The 20,113-nt window shown below is 32.6% G+C and overlaps 1 protein-coding gene across 1 annotated transcript in view; it reads left to right on the top strand.

The window, feature by feature from the left end:
* Positions 1 to 20,113, top strand: part of Rasa1 (RAS p21 protein activator 1) — a 92,597-nt gene that overhangs the window by 41,544 nt on the left and 30,940 nt on the right. Inside the window, exons 6-10 of the mRNA XM_020176691.2 lie at positions 1,546 to 1,577; positions 5,557 to 5,609; positions 10,129 to 10,279; positions 14,134 to 14,212; positions 19,823 to 19,943. Coding sequence (XP_020032280.1) covers positions 1,546 to 1,577; positions 5,557 to 5,609; positions 10,129 to 10,279; positions 14,134 to 14,212; positions 19,823 to 19,943 — 436 coding nt within the window. The remainder of the gene's footprint in view (positions 1 to 1,545; positions 1,578 to 5,556; positions 5,610 to 10,128; positions 10,280 to 14,133; positions 14,213 to 19,822; positions 19,944 to 20,113) is intronic.

Raw genomic sequence — 20,113 nt, 5'->3', positions numbered from 1 at the left:
AGACTAGTGTCTGGCATCAGCAGGCATTCAGTAAATATTATTTGACTACTTTAATAGTTGGAAAATGGGGAAAGAACCTGAATTAGAGCAATGACAATTAGGAGAGAAGAGTAAAGCAGAGTTATGGAGAGGAAATTCTTGAAAAGAAACATCTTTTCTCATATACACAAAAACGTGAGGAACATTGTGTAGATAAATGTCTCTAAGTCTGTACTTTTCCCCCTTCTTTGACACTCCTGTCTTGTTAAGATTACCTTGTAAAGTTTGATTCATCTTTATCAGCTCGGTTCAGATGTCACCCTTTCTTTTATAGATATTTTATATAAGCCTTTCTAGATTCTCTTAGGCTAATTTGTTTCTTCCTGTGTTTCTATAGCACTTTGTTGGGTCTACATTTCAGTTATACTGTATAAAATTAATTTATTGTATAAACCTGTTGTACAGGAGGGCAATGATAATGCTATTCATTTGCACACTTATTTCTTTTAGCATACTGCCATGTAAATAGCAGCATTTAGGGAATGTTTTAGTCAAGTATTTTAGTCAAATATTTGATGAATGAGATCCAAGATTATTTTTCTATTCTTTTGTATTTATTTATTGAAAACTCAGGGCTACATACTGTGTTAGTTACTAGGAGTATAGTTCAACAGATACACAGTGACAGTTATGTACGTAGCTTTGAGGTGGGGCTTATAGTGGTAGTGGTGGCAGGTGTTAATATTAAGAATAGCTTATACCTTAAGATAGCCACTATTGTGGAATGAACAACACTAGTGTATTTAAAAAAAACTGGAATGTAGAATAGAGTAAGGTAAAGTTCAGAAGATAATAAAAGAAGGATGTCTTCTGTTGACATTTATGTTTTAGGGGCTCAAAATGCTTTACTTAGGAGGGTAGTTTTTGAAGTAGATCCTACCCAGATAGTTTAGATTTTATGCAATAGGTAGGTAGCAGTGAGTAAAAAGGACATTCTAATAACAACAAAAATAAAAAATAATCTACAGTGGTGATGATGTAGATTAGCAAATGTTTGTCCATGGCATAGGTACCTAGAGAATTGGTAGTATGAGACAGGAAATGTAGACTTGAGTACTTTGGTATAAAGGACTTTGGTTACAGAATAAAGTATTTGTAGGCAGCAGAGAGGTATTAAAAGTTTGGTTTAAAAATTTTATTTATTTGGTTTGGTTTTTCTTAATGTAGGGCAAAGATGCATTTGAAACTAATGAATCCAGATTGAAGTAGTAGGTTGAGACAAAAAAGGTAATTGTAGTATAGCTGGGCTACTTTAGTAGTATTTTTTTTTAATGGGTTGGGGTGGTAAAAAGAGGGCCTGGATAAGACTGATGGCAGCAAGGAGAGAGGAGCAAAACAGAGAGATATAGAGAGGAAATTCTTGAACAAAAACATTTTTTCTCTTATACACATAAATGTGAAGAGCATTGTGGACATATGTTTGAAGATACGATTTTTTAATGAAGTTTAATAAAAGTAGAGTAATAGTTAATTATATAAAATACTGTCTTAATGTCTTCCCTTTAGGGCCGGGAAGAAGATCCACATGAAGGCAAAATGTGAGTTTGTGTTAATTATTAAAGGGAAAAAGTTTGTAAACCTACTAATTGGAAAACTGGCCGAAAATATTTTAAAAGACTTTTTGGACTTGCAAATTTTTTTATTTGGCTCAAAGAATGATGTGTAAATATTTTCTTAAGGCGAAAGGTGGCCTATACCTATATATAACTCTTGTATCACCAAATTGAAGACTTTCTGGTAAATATTACATTAATAATATTAGTCATTGTCACAAATCCTCACATTTTTCTTTATTTTCTTATTGATTACTCATAGTATTCCTTATTTTTGTGGCCACATCTTTGATGAATTTTTTTTGATTCAAGATTTTTATTTTTCTTTGAGAACTTTACTTCAAGACCAATCATAGTTCTTTAAATTCTAATAAGATTCAGCAAGATTTTTTCATAATCTTCTAGACTGATTTTATGTTTTCTGTTTTCCTTAAAAGATTTTAACCATTAAACTCAATTCTATTTTATTTGGACTATTTTAATATACTATTCATCTTCTGATGGCCTTTAAATACATTTTTTTCCCCTTAACTATCCTGTCAGTATTTATGGATAGAATTAAAGGATTGCCTCAAACATTTGCTTTTCCTGTTTTCTAACATTTGAACATAAACAGAATACTCCATTTACAGTTACATTTTTTTAGTTCCCTGCCATTCCTTAGGTAGAAAATGTAATATTTTCTGAGTTCATTTTTTTTACTCTGTATACCTATACACGAGACTCCATTAGTGAGATTATACCTGGCTGATTGTGTTAATTCGAAGTCTCCCTTCTATCTGTATCACCAGCGGCAAATTCTCATCAGAATGCCTCCGTGGTTGGAGGCATCTAGTAGATAATGCAAGCAAATGAAGCAGATTAGGTATAGATATTCCTGTGTTTTGCCAAACCTAGTAATGTTTTTTGGTAGTATTGGGGTTTGAACTCAGAACCTTATGCTTGCTAAGCAACCACTCTCCCACTGGAGCTACACCACCCAGCCCTTTTGCTTTAATTATTTTTCAGAAGGGGTTTTATGCTTTTGCCTGGGATCAGTCTCAGACCAGGATCCTACTATCTCTTCTTCCCTTATAGTTTATATTATGAATGTGAGCTACCATACTCAGCCCTCAAACATAATAATCTTGATCTTTAATTATTTTTCCTCTTTGATAGAGATGAAGGTACGTAAGACTTACTTCCCTTCTGTGTCAGAAAGTAACAATCTAAGAATAGTGATAAATGGCAACTCACATTCATTCTTAGTATTAGGAAAGATTTTGGGAAGTAGAAAACTGGAAAGTTTTTGCTTGCTATAAGATGACCAAGTTGGTGTGCAAGAATGTGAGTCTAGTATTATGAAATCCATCTGATTTTCAAGCAGTATATAATTTTATCCTTACTTAAAAACAGCAGTGTAGATTTATTTTTTAAAATACAGGTAACAATACCTATAAATATTTTAAAGGTTCATCCAGTTTTCTCAGTGTCAAGTATAAATTCCACTTTCACTGGGTAGTGTTTTCTTAGTTTATACATGTCCAGTCTCCCACTTTCTTAACTTTATACTTTCTTATCTGGTATTTAGCATAAGCTAAATTTGTGTTCTTTATTTTATGCATGTGTCTTTTTAATTTCTTAAGTCAGAGTCTATGACAGTGAAGTATCTTAAATTCTTAAAGTGTCCTTAGTAGACCTCTTTGAGATTAAATAGATTATACAACTTTGAGTTTCTTTGAGCTCCCTATTTCCATAATGGCAATACCAAGTTTTAATGATGTATCTCCTAAAATATTTTTTGAATGTGTGCCCTCTACTCAATCTTAAGAGTATTCTACTTTAGGCTCTTTTAATCTCTTACTAATACCTAATGTTACAGTGAATTTCAAGTTGGTTTCCTGTTATAAGTCTCTTCAGATCCTTTCTTCCAATAGCTAGCTAAATCTACCTAAAATGTGTATCTGATGTATCACTTTCTCACCTAAATTCCATAATTGATTCTCTACAGCCTTTACCTTAGCAGAGCCTACAAAGACTATCTGTAATTGTTTTTCGCATCTCTTAGTCATATCACTAGTTCATTCTAGTCTTGTACTCTGCAGTTGTAGATCTTCCACTGCATGATACTGTTTGTCTCTTACACCTTTATTCAAGTTGCTTCCTAGGCCAGGACTTACGCATGTATATCTTTTAAATCAGTAACTTTATTATTTTTATTGTTTTTGTCCTGTGCTGGGTGTTTTGGCTGTGCTACTTGCTAGGCAGGCCTCTGTCAATTGAGCCATGACCCCAGGACTAAATTAGTACATTTTAATTCAGTAAATCTTCCTTCATCATCTCATCTGCACACTATAAAAATCGGTGCCCTTCTCTGTTACTTTGAAAATGTGCCCTCAGCACATACCTAATCACTGCACTTATTTTAAATTTTCTATATTTTTTATAATTGTCTTTTTTTTTTTCGTAATGAGAATGGGAACTTCTTAAGAGCAAAGACTTATACTTTATCTCTGGTGCAAACCATGTGCTTGAATTACACAAATTTTATATAGGAGTAACTTCCGAAAATGAAATTGCTGTTTTGTCTTCAGGGTATCATCTTATGTTAAAAAACTTGGACTGGAGGTGCCGCTGAAGTGGTAGAGGACCTGCTTTGCAAGCACAAAGTCCTGAGTTCAAACCCCAGACTCAATAAAAAGCCAAAATCTTGTTCATCTCTAAATCTCATCATTTTTTTTTCACACCAGTCTCTTTGAATTACATTTTTTTACTAGCTAGATAAAAATAGGATTGAGTTCGGAGGTCATCTATTTGACTCTCCGTCAGACTACAGAAATCCTGCTGTAGCATTTGTAGTAAGTAGGCAGTTAGAATATACTTCAGTGCAATATGGAACCTCACTATCTGTTAAGACAGTCTAGACTGCTTTAGTTGTTCTGTACTTGCTTTTTCTTATTCGCACCTTACACTGACAGCAATAGGAAATCGGAATTAATGAGCTAATGGTTGGAATATTGTTAAAGAGAATTAAAAAAGTGTAACTTCTTAGTCATATGAAAGTATAAAATTTCAGTTGAATTTGCACATTTTCACTAGTAATAGCATGGACTCTAAGCTTGTACTATTAGATTTTAGAGCACTTACATGTTTCAGTCTTATAATACATTCGTTCTCCAACTTGCACTATAATTTATTATTGTGAATAATTGTAGACCCTAAGAAAATATAGCCAACTGGGTACAGTAGTGATCTGGGATTATCTTTTTAGCACTGATATGTGTTAATTATAGTAAGTTAGACAGTAGGCTTTCATGTAAATAAGAGGAGATTTTAAGTACTTTGATGAGCAGTGATTTAAAAATAGATGCCATTTTATGTGTAGGTAAAGGTTAAATACCTTACTGATTTGTTTTCATAGGCTCTTAGCTCGAATAAAATTAGGAACACTAAGTCCTTCTTTCCTTTTAGTTCTTAATACTGGTTTCCACTGATTCCCATGACCCAATCTTATTTTCTGACTTTCAATAAAGTATACATCAAAATCTTGATTTTACCAGAAGAGACAGCATATCACATATTGTAAGAAAATGCATTTTGAAAGAAATATAAAAAAAATTTTTCTAGAGGACATTTCTAGAATGGGCTCTTTTGCTACTACTCCCTTCCTATCCAAACCCACAAAAGAAAAAGGAGCTATGAAACCAGTAAATAGCAGATGTTATAAAGATTAAAATTATTGATACTTTTATATTGGTAATGAATATGGAAATTATAGTTTATAGTTGATAGCCTAGTTTTTTTGTATTTTGTTGAACTTGAGCATAGTAAATTTATAAAATGTAACAAATGTAATAATGAACTAATAGGATTAGTTGCATTTATTTTATATGTAAGTTTCAGTTACTGTTTGCTTAATTTTGCTCATATGATAGCAGCAAAAAGTACTTTTGATTTATATCTGTAATTTGTTCTATTTTTTAAGATGGTTCCATGGGAAGATTTCCAAACAAGAAGCTTATAATTTATTAATGACAGGTACTTATATATTCATTTTCCTTTTTTTAATGTCTTTATTTAAAAAGAATAAAAAAAACTGTACCATCCATTTATTATGTACTGTGTTAATCTTTAGCATTCAATTAATATTTATGCATGTTATAACTTCGTGCCCAGGGATGAGAAGCTGGTATTTTTTTGTTTTCATTTTCAAACATACTTATGGTGTAAAATTCTGTTAAGTGTTTTTCTTCTACTCTATCTTCTCTCCCTGTTTCCTTCCCCAGTGGAACGCTTGATGACAGTTTTTTTCCGTATGTTTCTAGAAGTTCTTGTGTGTCTCTATATCTTCCCACATATACATACACAGAAAAGAACATGAAACTTTTTTTAAATGTCAGGATATCTACAGATATAAATTTTCATTACTCTTTTAAGTGGTTTTCTATTCTATAAATACCATAATTTACCAGTCTTCAATAGAGAAATATTGTGTTTTTGTCATTCATCTATAGCAAATAAGCATTCTTTATTTATCTGTGCACACCGGTGGAAATATGTAATTGAGCCTTATTTAAAATGTATTAATTTTTAACATTTTCCAAAACACCTGTGGTTATAGGGAAATCAAATGAAAAATTTACTTGTATTTTGAGTTTAGTGTTTAAAATAAAAACCATCTTGTCATTATTTATTCTTACTAAATATTCATGTCTGAATTAATTTAATACCCAATCAAGTATTTATTCAGAAATCCATATTATGTAAAAATCTGAGACAAATTTAATCTATAATATGTAACTTTAAAAGTTTTCTTTAAAAGTTCTTTAAAATTTGTTCTTGGTGGTTTCTGTTTTTGTTAAAATAGCTTATTTTATTGAATAATTCTGATTACTAAATATTTGATCTGGGTAAAATTGTTTTAAGCCTTAAAACAATGCATTTTAAATGAATACTTTGCTCCTTTGAAAGATTTGAGGCAAGTTTTTGAAGTGCTTAATGTATTAACTTACATTAAGTGGTTCAAAACAAATTAAGAGCATGATAATACTAATTAGTAGTAACAGAGATCAAATGCTAAACCAGAATGACAAGCCATCACTTTTTGAGGTGGGACCAAAAATATTTTAGTAAACTTCTGATACGAATTTATATTTGGAACTTGCACTACCAAATACTTGAAACACCCATTCTTGTTTTAGGTATGTAAACATGAAAAGGAGCAAAACTTAATTTCTTAAATTCATTTGTATTTTCTTTGGGTCATGTGTTCTTTTGTTCATTTGATGGGATTTTCTTCCTGAAAAGTTACATATAGCACTTGGATGTACAGTTTTGCATATAATTCTTACTTTACTTTGTTCTTGAAACATAAGAGATTATCATGGATTCTTATTACTAAGATTTGTTAATTTAGAAACACTTTCATTTCAGCCTGTTCTTATATTAAGCTTTGAAGATTCAATTTAAAGAGGTTTATTTTTTACTTTGTTGTATGAAAAATGAAGTTACTGTTAGGAAGTGCCTTAGCTAGTAGATTGTTATAACTGTTTTTACACAAAATTTAGACAAAACTACATCTGATATTTTGATTGTTCATTGTTCTTACCTTAAAACTGTTAAATTCTGATGTTTTCTATGTCATTTGTACTTAAACAGAGAAAGGCAAAGCATGTCAGTACTAAGAGCCATTGCCAACTAAAGATACCAGCTAGTCTTATTTGATATTAATATGAAAAAACAATTTTTTCTACATGCTTTTTTTTTTTTGGTGGTACTGGGGCTTGAATTCAGGGCTTACCCTTGAGCCACTCCTCCAGCCCCTTTTTTGTGTGTGTGGTGGATTTTTTTTTATTGTTTTATTATTCATATGTGCATACAAGGCTTGGGTCATTTCTCCCCCCTGCCCCCACCCCCTCCCTTACTACCCACTCCGCCCCCTCCCTCTCCCCCCACCCCGCCCCCTCCCTCTCCCCCCACCCCGCCCCCTCCCTCTCCCCCCACCCCCTCAATACCCAGCAGAAACTATTTTGCCCTTATCTCTAATTTTCTTGAAGACAGAGTATAAGCAATAATAGGAAGGAACAAGTGTTTTTGCTGGTTGACATAAGGATAGCTATACAGGGAGTTGACTCACATTAATTTCCTGTGCGTGTGTTACCTTCTAGGTTAATTCTTTTTGATTTAACCTTTTCTCTAGTTCCTGGTCCCCTTTTCCTATTGGCCTCAGTTGCTTTTAAGGTATCTGCTTTAGTTTCTCTGCATTAAGGGCAACAAATGCTAGCTAATTTTTTAGGTGTCTTACCTATCCTCACCCCTCCCTTGTGTGCTCTCACTTTTATCATGTGCTCAAAGTCCAGTCCCCTTGTTGTGTTTGTCCTTGATCTAATGTCCACATATGAGGGAGAACATATGATTTTTGGTCTTTTGGGCCAGGCTAACCTCACTCAGAATGATGTTCTCCAATTCCATCCATTTACCAGCGAATGATAACATTTTGTTCTTCTTCGTGGCTGCATAAAATTCCATTGTGTATAGATACCACATTTTCTTAATCCATTCGTCAGTGGTAGGGCATCTTGGCTGTTTCCATAACTTGGCTATTGCGAATAGTGCCGCAGTAAACATGGGTGTGCAGGTGCCTCTGGAGTAACCTGTGTCACAGTCTTTTGGGTATATCCCCAAGAGTGGTATTGCTGGATCAAATGGTATATCAATGTTTAGCTTTTTAAGTAGCCTCCAAAATTTTTTCCAGAGTGTTTGTACTAGTTTACATTCCCACCAACAGTGTAAGAGGGTTCCTTTTTCCCCGCATCCTCGCCAACACCTGTTGGTGGTGGTGTTGCTCATGATGGCTATTCTAACAGGGGTGAGGTGGAATCTTAGTGTGGTTTTAATTTGCATTTCCTTTATTGCTAGAGATGGTGAGCATTTTTTCATGTGTTTTTTTGGCCATTTGAATTTCTTCTTTTGAGAAAGTTCTGTTTAGTTCACTTGCCCATTTCTTTATTGGTTCATTAGTTTTGGGAGAATTTAGTTTTTTAAGTTCCCTATGTATTCTGGTTATCAGTCCTTTGTCTGATGTGTAGCTGGCAAATATTTTCTCCCACTCTGTGGGTGTTCTCTTCAGTTTAGAGACCATTTCTTTTGATGACCATTTCTTTTTAGCTTTATGAGGTCCCATTTGTGTATGCTATCTCTTAGTTGCTGTGCTGCTGGGTTTCGTTGAGAAAGTTCTTAACTATACCTACTAACTCCAGAGTATTTCCTACTCTTTCCTGTATCAACTTTAGAGTTTGGGGTCTGATATTAAGATCCTTGATCCATTTTGAGTTAATCTTGGTATAGGGTGATATACATGGATCTAGTTTCAGTTTTTTGCAGACTGCTAACCAGTTTTCCCAGCAGTTTTTGTTGAAGAGGCTGCTATTTCTCCATCATATATTTTTAGCTCCTTTGTCAAAGACAAGTTGGTTATAGTTGTGTGGCTTCATATCTGGGTCCTCTGTTCTCTTCCACTGGTCTTCATGTCTGTTTTTGTGCCAGTACCATGCTGTATTTATCGTTACTGCTTTGTAATATAGTTTGAAGTCGGGTATTGTGATACCTCCAGCATTGTTCTTTTGACTGAGTATTGCCTTGGATATTCGTGGCCTCTTGTGTTTCCATATAAATTTAACAGTAGATTTTTCAATCTCTTTAAAGAATGTCATTGGAATTTTCATTGGAATTGCATTCAACATGTACATTACTTTTGGGAGTATACGCATTTTTACTATGTTGATTCTACCAATCCAGGAGCATGGGAGATCTCTCCACTTTCTATAGTCTTCCTCAGTTTCTTCATAAGTTTATAGTTTTCCTTGTAGAGGTCATTCACATCTTTTGTTAGGTTTACACCTAGGTATTTGATTTTTTTTGAGGCTATTGTAAATGGAATTGTTCTCATACATTCTTTTTCAGTTTGCTCATTGTTAGTGTATAGAAATGCTAATGATTTTTCTATGTTGATTTTATATCCTGCTACCTTGCTGTAGCTACTGATGATGTCTAGAAGCTTCTGAGTAGAGTTTTTTGGGTCTTTAAGGTATAGGATTCTACATGCTTTTTTAGGATCATACCTATTGAATGAAATTCAGGGCACGTATATTGATTTTAATAATGTACTCAAAAACTTCAGTTGTTTGGATCTACTTTTTTTTTATTTAAAAGTTTTTGGTACGATTCTGGTATTACTTTTTAATCACTAATTGGAAACACTGATTAAGTATAGATTATTCTAGGCAAAATTGGCTTTAACTTTTTACAGTCTTCTCATAAAGGGGATTTATAAGCAATGTAGCAGTTTTAGCCACTGTTCTTTTTTCCAAGTTATGACAGGTATAGCCACTGTTGAGCAAAAGTTGTTGCTACAAAATTTATGTTCTGTATTTTTATGAAATAATGCTGGTAAGATATATCCAAGCTATAGTAGAGAAGCATCATGGGTAATTGGGAATCATAAAGCAGAAAATATTAAAAATATTATCTTTAAAAACTAACAGCTTAATTTTTACAGTTGGCCAAGTCTGCAGTTTTCTTGTGAGGCCCTCGGATAATACTCCTGGTGATTATTCACTTTATTTCCGAACTAATGAAAATATTCAGCGATTTAAAATATGTCCAACACCAAACAATCAGTTTATGATGGGAGGCCGGTATTACAACAGGTAAATCACAAAAATTTTTTTATATTTTACTTTTGGCAAAGATAGTTGAAATCGTGAATACAGATGCAAAAATTTTTTAAAGTTCCTCAGTTTGTAATACAATTTAGTAGTAATCATGTTCAAGAAGAAAAGACATTGTCAAACATACATATCAATTATTAACTTGTTACTGAAATATTTTGTGACTTTAAAAAAGCTATGTACAAGCTGTCTGTAAGTAATTTGTTAAATCTATTACATGAATGAGGAACAAAACATCTAATCTAAGAAAAAGAGCATATATTCATTCTTTTACCAATGAGTCATTTTAATAGGAAACGAAAGGGTCCCTAAGAGTTACCTGAGATTTATACAGATGTTGTCATGTAATTGTTTTGTTCTTAAGCTGATGTTTCTTATGTCATTATCAGTTCCCGTTTCTCACCTTCACAGTAAACTTTACTTTTCCCAAACTCAGAATGAATTTACTTTAAGAAGGTAAAATAATAGAGGAAATTTTGAATAAAATGTTAGTATATTTTCTGGAAAAGAGAAAGTAATCTGTTCATTTCTGGTTAAAAAAGGGCTTGCCTAAAACTTGATAATGCTGGAATAGAACTGTTTCCCTTTTTTGGAGACTGGCATAATCTTGTTTTAAAATACTGACAATTTGCCTGCTTAGTGCCTCACTACCTCTGTAGCATTCTCTATCACAATTAGAATTTCCCTTAAGGCCAGCTCGACTTTTAAGTACATAAAGATTCAGCCATTGGTTTATCTGAAAAAACAAAACAAAAAATCCAAAGACAATTTCTTCTAGTTTCTTGCCAGAAGTTCATTAGACAGTTGTAAAATGTCAAATGAAAGATGTAAAGTTTAGGGAGTTGGGCCCTTTTGAACACTTCATATTAAGCTGCCTGAGTATTTTTTACATTACAGACTGGATTTTAGACATCCTCACTAAAATTCTAGCTAGCTGTAATTTGAGTTCTTATAAATTAATTTTTGTCGTCCAGTTTTCTGGAGTTTTGGAACATACAAAATTGAAAATATCTTGTTAACTAAATTAGTCTCATGCGAGCATTTTGTAAACATAAAATAGTTTACATATATTTACTTCTTTGAAAGTTTGTTTCATTGACTTAGGAAACTTTGTTGGGATACCTATGTTCTGTAAAGATGGAAAAATCTTACTAAACACAGGGAATGTCTAAAATATATAAAGATAATCTTCGTTGATAAAGACTATAATGAAACAGGAGGAAAGATGTATTTGAAATACATTTCTTGTGAAATTACTGCAAAATTTGTTGGCTTGCAAATGAAAACATTTAAAAAATATATGGATATGGTCATCTTAAAAAGTTCAGAAGTTTTGTTTCTAGTTTTAATATTTTTTTTTAAAGGAAGGCCAAAATTATGTGACTCCCAATACATAGAAAGTGGAAATTTTTATATTTATCTTGAAAATATGTTCTCCATTTCAGCAATAATGTCTGAAATAAAATCCCAGGAATATACAATTTTGTGATTATCATTTATTGCTTAGGTATAAATATGTAAAGTAAGATTAGTCATCAAATCTAATGCTGCCATACACTATTACCCTATTACATATACTTGACTTTTGGTTAAGAGAGCATTTATGTCTATTTCAATTAGAGATTTTTGAGATATAACTTTTGACATTCCTATATTCAGAACTTCCAAAAGGAGAGGCAAAAATTTAGCAGCAAATTTAATTTTTCAAAGTATTTATTGACTGATCTACTTAGTAAAAAATACTGCATTGTTAGTGCTCAGCTCTGTTAGAAAAGATGGCATGCAGATTGGTAAATTGGGATATACATATCAAATATGCATTATAATCAGCAAGAAGAGCATAGTTCTGGAAATGGTGAGAAGGAAGGAAGATGATTTTGGTCACATCTTGAAAGATATTAACACTTACTTAGGGTTCAAGAAGAGGGGTGCACAGTTTTATGTATTATGTACTTAACTAAAATTACAGGACATAGTGTCTAGAAATTTAGACTAGTTTCACAAGTAAATCTGTGTTTTAACATGTTTGAGTTTTCTTAGATGTAAGTCTTGTCTGATTTCATGGCTAGAAATTTTATGGAGTGTTGTAAGAAATTTTGGTTGGTTGTTTCTCTTGACGTTTCTTTAGGTGTATTTGGGTTTGAAGTGGAGTAGTTTTTTTTTTTAAACTTGTAAGTTCAGCTTATCAGTTGCCATATACTTTTAAAATTGCTCCAGGACCTTCTGAGTTGTAGTTGTAGTTCATGATAGTTTCCTTGTGCTGTTTTCTTTTAGCTTGATTATATTGTAACATTGAGGTACTACATAAAATTGATTGCATTTTATAGTTAGCCAGAAAAGTTTTAATTTTGCATTTTAATTTTATTTTTAACATACCCTAATTGTACAAATTAAAGAGTTTCTGTGACATTTCTATAATGTGTTGATCATGTCTACCCTTCCTTCTGTCTTCCCTCATTATTTTCAATTATATTTTCTGATTTTCATTTTTCTTTCAACAGTTTTGGATTTATGTAGTGCACTACATTTTTCTTTTAAAAACTGATAACTTTCCATGTCATTTTTACAATCTTTTTACTTCTCTCATTTTCTTATCCCATTCCTCTGCTTTGTGTTCAATATTGTTTGTGGTACTCAGCTTATGTTTATTCATATCCATTTTTATTAGTTATCTTGTCTGTTTTTCTTATTCACCTTATTTAAGTTACTTTTATGATAGTAGGAAAGATATTTGGGCTACACACATACATGTGTACTCCAATTATTGTTTCAATAGGAAGAACTGTGGAAAAAAACAAGATATGTATGAAGAAATGTTCCTAGGTCTCAAAAATACTCATCACCAGTATTTTAAAAGTTTAAAAATTCCAAGATTTAAAATATTAAGAGAATAAAAATGGCCAGCTGTTTATAGAGAAACACACTTCTATATAGTTAAAAAAAACCTCATTATGGCATGCTAAAATTTGCATTAAAATACATTAATGTCATTTTAAAATTTTCAGTTTTATTAGTAATGTTTCCCAGGTATGTAGAAAAGTTGGTAACAGTTTTTATCAAAGTCATCAGTAAGCCTTTCCTTTGATATTCACACAGGTAAAAGTAGTTCCTGGCCCTTCCTAGGACCCTGTTTCCCTCCCTCCCTGCCTCTCTTTCTCTCCCCCCCTCCCCTTTCTTCCTCTCTCCCTTTCCCTCCCTCTCCCTCCCTCTCTCCCCTTCTTTCCTCTCTCCTTTTTCCTCCCTGCATTTCCTTCCTTCTCTCCCTCCTCTTCCTTCCTTCCTCCTTCCATCCCCTTCTCTCCCTTCCCTTCCTCTCTTTTCTTTCCCTCCCTCCCTCCCTCCCTTTCTTTCTTTCCTTTCCTCCCTTCCTTCAGGTTTTTTTTTCTTTTTTGGCTTCTACTTTTACTTGCTATTTATGTGTTTTATGACATACCTGCATCTGTAGTAAAAGGAAAATGTATAAATGTTTTGATTAAAAAGTCTTATTAGTTTACCATACATGTACTTCCTAAATAAATGCCATCTCTTTGTCAGTTCTTCATTCTTATTATCTCTGAAGTAGTGTTATAAAAAATAAAATAAAGTCATGGGCTTTTAGTCATTTCCTCCCTGACAGGTAACTCCTGTCTGTAATCCTGTGTTGGATACATTCTTGTTTTTCTAAAATAGTGTGATGTATGATCATTTATTTTATGAATATATTCTGGCTATATAGTTTGAAAAAAAAAAACCTGTGAATAGATAATCCTTTGGTAACAGGGTTTAATTAATATTTTAAAAGATTTATATTTTTTGTGAGATACATTATGTCAATGTCATTTTTATTTTAACAGCATTGGGGACATCATAGATCACTACCGAAAAGAACAGATTGTTGAAGGTTATTATCTTAAAGAACCTGTACCAATGCAGGTCAGTGTTGTTTTTTACTTTATAGTAATTAGCATTTTATTTTCAAATGCATTTTGGTGATATGTGTATGCAACATTCATGTAATTAAAGTAGGACAAAAATTTAAAATATAGATTATTCAGATTTTTTAGAAAATAAATTGTAAGAGAATCCTTAGGTATTACTACCCATGTTCATTCTGGACAGTTAGGAAGTCCTTGGTGGCTTCTTGATAAGAGAATCAGTGAAAGAAGCAGAAGCCAATTAACATTAGGTAAAGGAGTGGGTTTTTTGGAGGCGAAAGTGAAGATAGCATGGATAAATTATAGTAAGGCTTAGCTAGATAAACTTGGTAAGTAAAGAAATAAAAACATTAATAGAAGAGTACTAGGGCCAAGAGGGGTTTAGGTTTTTCTTTCTTTGTTTTTTTGCCTATAGTTTTCTGGTGAATATGTCTGGAAAGATTACAATGATGTAGGGTGTGGGAGTGGGAGTATCTGATGTACAAAGTCCTAGAGAAAACGAGTAAATTAAATTCAGAACATAAGAGCAAAGATGGGTCTTGAACAAGTCAGCCTGTTAAATATTTGTTGCTTAATGCATAGGGTGGTTAGACATTGTTTCTAATTCATACTTTCTGAAATGTAGTAGGGAAAGGATATAGCAGAGATTAGAAAAGGTGCTTCAAAAGAGGGATTAAGGATGTTTCTATATAGAAAATGGAGACTGTTCCTATATAGAAAATGGAGATTGTAATATCCCAGAGGCACCAGGAAGGATTGTGAAAGAGGTTTGGGAACCCAGCTGAAATTTTCCAGTGATTTGTAATGTCTCAAGTTTTTCATATTTTTCCTCCTAACAAGTCAGTTAATTTTAGTTGGCTATATCTACAACTCATTGCAGTTACTGTGAGTGAGAAATCATTATTCTGAAGCTAAATATAAAGTAAAGAACCATCACAATCTTGTCCCACAATGATATATCTTCATTCATTTTTCCTTTTTCTTAGTTATTTTTCCCCATGCCTCAGTTAGAACCTTACCTACATTAGACATTCAATAAATATTGGATGACTCTTGCCCTTCAGCAGGAAACACCCACTTCATCCTGCCTTTATTATAACTAAATGTCTTAAATCTCTGTGTGTTCCTTCCTATCTACATGCCATTGTTTGTCTGTCAAACATGGCTAGTTCAAAATCAATCTTAAGTTTCAATTCCTTCTTGACAACTTCCTAATAACTATAGTCAACACAGATGTACCTCTTTTGTTGGCAGTTCTGATAGATCATGGCTGCTTACTGTTCTAAGCACTGCATATGTAAAAAAGACTTTGTAAAAAAACAACCTCGTGTGGTGTGTGCATTATAGAAACCACTAATGACGCCTTTTATTAGGTGTCAGAGTGCTTTACCTGTAGATGACAGATCCTGCCATACAGTTCATTGCTATATGGTTAGTTGTAATTCATGTTGACTGGTTGAGTTAGTGATTATTTTAATTTGCTTCATAAGTCCATAAATTTTGTCTACAAATTACATAAATTCTGAATTGTGCTTATAATTTTCTAATTTAATATTTTATATTTACAACATCTAGTATACTTTTAGCACATAAATTACTTTAAATATTTAATATGCCTCACTTTTGTATTATTGTTTCATAACTGAACAAACCTCAAATTGCTGTCCTTTGCAAAAATGTCTGTAAAGCAATAAATGCCTCAGAAATAACTAATGGTTACTATAAAGCAATCTGATTACTACACAGAACAGCTAAATGCTATTTGTAGTAGCAGTTTGGAGAACCAAAACACTCATCTATTCTTTCAGCAGGATTCTATTAAAGAGCACATAGTAAAAGGATATTACTATTCTTTTACTATTGAACAAACTGATTAAATGGCAAAAATCAACTCATCCAACCTAATGTGACCCTTTGTACTCAGACTCAGACTGGAACAGAAAGATGCTGGAACAGAAAACGTAGAGACCTAGGACTAACTTCTTGAGATGGGCACTAGAAGAAAAGAAGCCTTTTAATACAGCACACTCCATAACTAGCATTTTTGGGCACTGTATTTTAGGTACTATCTTTATACATATTCATCTGATTTTTTTCAACACTTTGATGAGGTTGACATATGCCTATAATGACAAATAAAGAAACTTAGACCAAAGAGGTTAAACAAATTTTTTAAGGCAACAAGTTATCTTGTCTTTATTTCTTATACCCTATATTCAACCTGTCAGGAATGTTCTTAACTCTGCTATCAAAATATATCTAGAGTATGACCACCACCAAAACCTGACTTCATCTCATTGTGTCTGTCTTTCTCCCCTTAATCTACACATTCAGAGAGATCCATTTAAAATGTGAGTTGGATCCTGTTTGTTTCTCTGTTTAATCTTGTAGATGTTCTGTATTTTATTCAGACTTAAAGCCACAGTTATTACAAATGGCATATAAAACCCTAGAATGGTACCTTACTAATTCTCTGACTCATCTCTTTCCAACATCCTCCTTTGTCACTTTTGCTTTGACACTTGTTTTGGTGCTTATTTTTTTTGTTTTTTCCCCAAGACTCCTTCCTTTCTTCAGATCATTGTGCTAGCTTTTGGTTCTGCCCATTATCTTCCCTCAGAAATCTACTTGCCTCACTCTTTTGTCATGCAAGTTTTTGCTAAAAAGTTAGCTTCACAATGAGACTTTCTTAGACACTGAATTAACACTGCAGTTTGCTTAACCTTGCAAGGTACTTAACCATTTTCTAATACACAATATAATTTACTTAATGTTTATTGTCTTTCCCAGATTAGTACAAGAATAGGGATCTTTGATTTGTTTGCTGATGTATGTCAACATCTAGAACAGTACCTGAAAGCAAGCATTTATTGAATTGATTTAGTATATGAGTTTTCATAGCCACTAAATGACAAAGGCATACAAATATGCCCATTCTGCAGCTAATACTAAGTATTGTAACAATTGAAATAAAATGAGCTAAGATCAAATTTGTATCACCAGGAAAGTAGTCATCACTGTTTGCCATCTGGTTCCACTGCAACCTTTTAAATTTTTTTATATTGTTAACTAATTTTGCATATAACTTGTAGAAGCAACAATAAAGGGATAATCCAAAAAAAAACTTTTTAAGAAAATGTAATAAGACTTTAAATGTAGCAATTTTTTTTTTGCTCCATATTTTCCTGGTTATATAGGCATATATCCCTGGGAAAGTATTTTGAGTGCAGTTAACTCCTCTTCAGCTTTTTTGAGTATGTGGAACAAAACCCATCTTGTATATACTGATTCCAAATTTCAAATACACCTCTATTAAGTGCTGCTTGTAATTACTCTGGTTCTTATTACAAAATGCAATATTCATAGATTTTAAATATATCACTACTGGGTTCTAACTTATAATTCTTTCTTGTATTTATATCATCAGATTGCAACAATTCTGAAGATTAATAATTTTGTTGGAGACTATGGTCTTCCTTTTTCCATAAATGTGGACTGGGCATGGTGGTGCACTCTGTAATCCCAGTCTTTTTGGGAGGTAGAGATGGAGAGGGTACAGTTTCAGGCCAGGCTAGGCAAAAAGTTAATGAAAACGAGGTGGGCAACAAATTGGGCATGGTGGTACATATCTGTAATCCCAGCTCCGAGAAGCTTAGGTAAGAGGATTGTGTTTTGAGGCTGGCCCCAGTCAAAAAGGTCTGAGACCCTATCAAAAAAATACTAAGGCAAAAAAGGGCAGAGGTGTGGCTCACATGGTAGAGCACTTGCCTAGCAAGCATGAGTTTATTCTCTAGTACCACCCCAAAAAGAAAAAAAAAGTTAAAATAATTCTATCACTTAAAATACTAACTCCAGTGAGTTTTAAAAATTTCTATATTCTGTGTTTTCTCTCAATAGCTTTTTTATGCAATGGGTGCCTTTAGCATTGTGTATTTACAAGTTACAGGAGTAAATTTGGTACACAAAAATTTAAAGAATAGTCTCATTTCTGTTTGACAAAACAGGATATGACATTGTTCTTCTCACAAAAGTATTCCATGAGGATGTCCTTTCTATTTAAAGAGTAGATGAGGACATCATATTCCCCCCTCTCCCCTTTTTTTTTTTTGGAGATGGGGGCTCACTATGTTTTCTAATCTAGGGTGGCCTTCAGTTCTTAGTCCTTTGGCTCTGCCTCTTGAGTGTCACTGAGGCATGTGTCACTACACCCTACTCATATTTCCTTTTTTTCTTCCTTAAAAAATACTGTGGTTCAGTTAATTTGAGAAAATTTATTGAGCATGTTGCCATCTGAATAATCATAGTCTGAGATTTTGGTTATCAAAATCAAATTTCCTATCACAATAGAGTTGAGTGCAGCTATTTCTTTGAATTCATCTTCAGATTTCTTCTGATAAATATAAAACATCTTCTTCTGTCATTTTTTTCTCTATATCATGTGCATAAAATTGAGAGTTCTTAATTTTTAACTGTGTTCAACGAATGCTAATAAAAAGACAACAAAGATGGCCTTTTATCCTTTTTTTGAAAAAATGCTGCAATACTTGGCAACACATTAAAAAAACCAAAAGGGTGAAGCAAGAGAGATGATTTATTTCACTATTGCATCGTTCTCTAAGCCAGGAGTTGGCAGAGCTTTTCTGTAAAAAGATGGTAAATATTTTAGGGTTTGTGGCTGTTCAATGTGTCTCAGCTGCTAAACTTTGCCTTTGTAGTTGAAAACAACTACAGACAATATGTAAAGTAATGAATATGGCTGTGGTCCAGTAAAACTTTATGTACAAAAACAGGTGATGAGCTGGATTTAGAATGCATACCACAGTTTGCACCTCTGCTCTAGGTAAATTCATACTTTTATTTTTTTTACTATTTTAGTATTTTCTTTAGCATCATTGTGAATAGTTGTTAACTAATAATGAAATAGTTTTTAGGATGACAAAACATCAGAATGTCTCAAAATATAGGAGAAATGTCCAATAATGATTTTTAAGAAGATTGAATTGATCCATAATTCTTTAAGGACAACTAAACATCGTAAAATATTAATCCTTGGAAATGTAAGAACTGCTCAGAATTGTAAGAACTGGAAAACTAAAATTGAGTTCAGTAGAACCTGATACTAAAATTAAAGATTAGTTTACTTTGGAAAGGTGAAGATTGAAGGTATTCTTGTTTTTAGATTTTTTGTGAAATAATTCTTTTATTTGGGAGGTTTAGCAGTTAATGTCAGTTGTACTATATAATGTGTTATATGTCATTTCTAAAAATTACAATATTAGGCAAAACCAACAATAAAATATCATAAGACTTGTGGGGAAAGGTGGAGTTAGAAGTTTAACACTTAATCAGTGATCTATACATTAGGAATCATAGCTTGTGTTATCTTAATTTATCTCTTGTCTATGGACTTCTTATCTATGTTGAAATTTATCTCTTACGTATGTCTAAATTTTAACATTAAGAACATTTATCTAGCTTTTAATTTGTGATGTGTATTTTACTTAATTTTTGTCAAGATTCATCATTTCCCTTCATTTTATTCATCATTTTATCAAGAATAAGATGAATTCTCATTCATGAGATAATTTTAATATATTTTAAAATTCAGGATCAAGAACAAGTACTCAATGATACAGTAGATGGCAAGGAAATCTATAACACGATTCGTCGTAAAACAAAGGATGCTTTTTATAAAAACATTGTTAAGAAAGGTTATCTTCTAAAGAAGGGTAAGTGAACTTTTAGAAATAAGGATTCAGTTTAATATTTTATGTTACCCATGTAATTACAGGTATTGTAATATGAGACATAAACTTACTGTATATGTACTTAGTAAGTTGTTTTGATGTGAATTATTAGTAATTGACATTTGTTTAGAGTTTATATTATTAAGTTCACA

This window comes from Castor canadensis, chromosome 6, assembly GCF_047511655.1.
Source record: "Castor canadensis chromosome 6, mCasCan1.hap1v2, whole genome shotgun sequence".
Classification (NCBI taxonomy): Eukaryota; Metazoa; Chordata; class Mammalia; order Rodentia; family Castoridae; genus Castor; species Castor canadensis.
The sequence above is the reverse complement of the archived record's forward strand: the minus strand, read 5'-3'. Positions and strand labels throughout refer to the sequence as shown.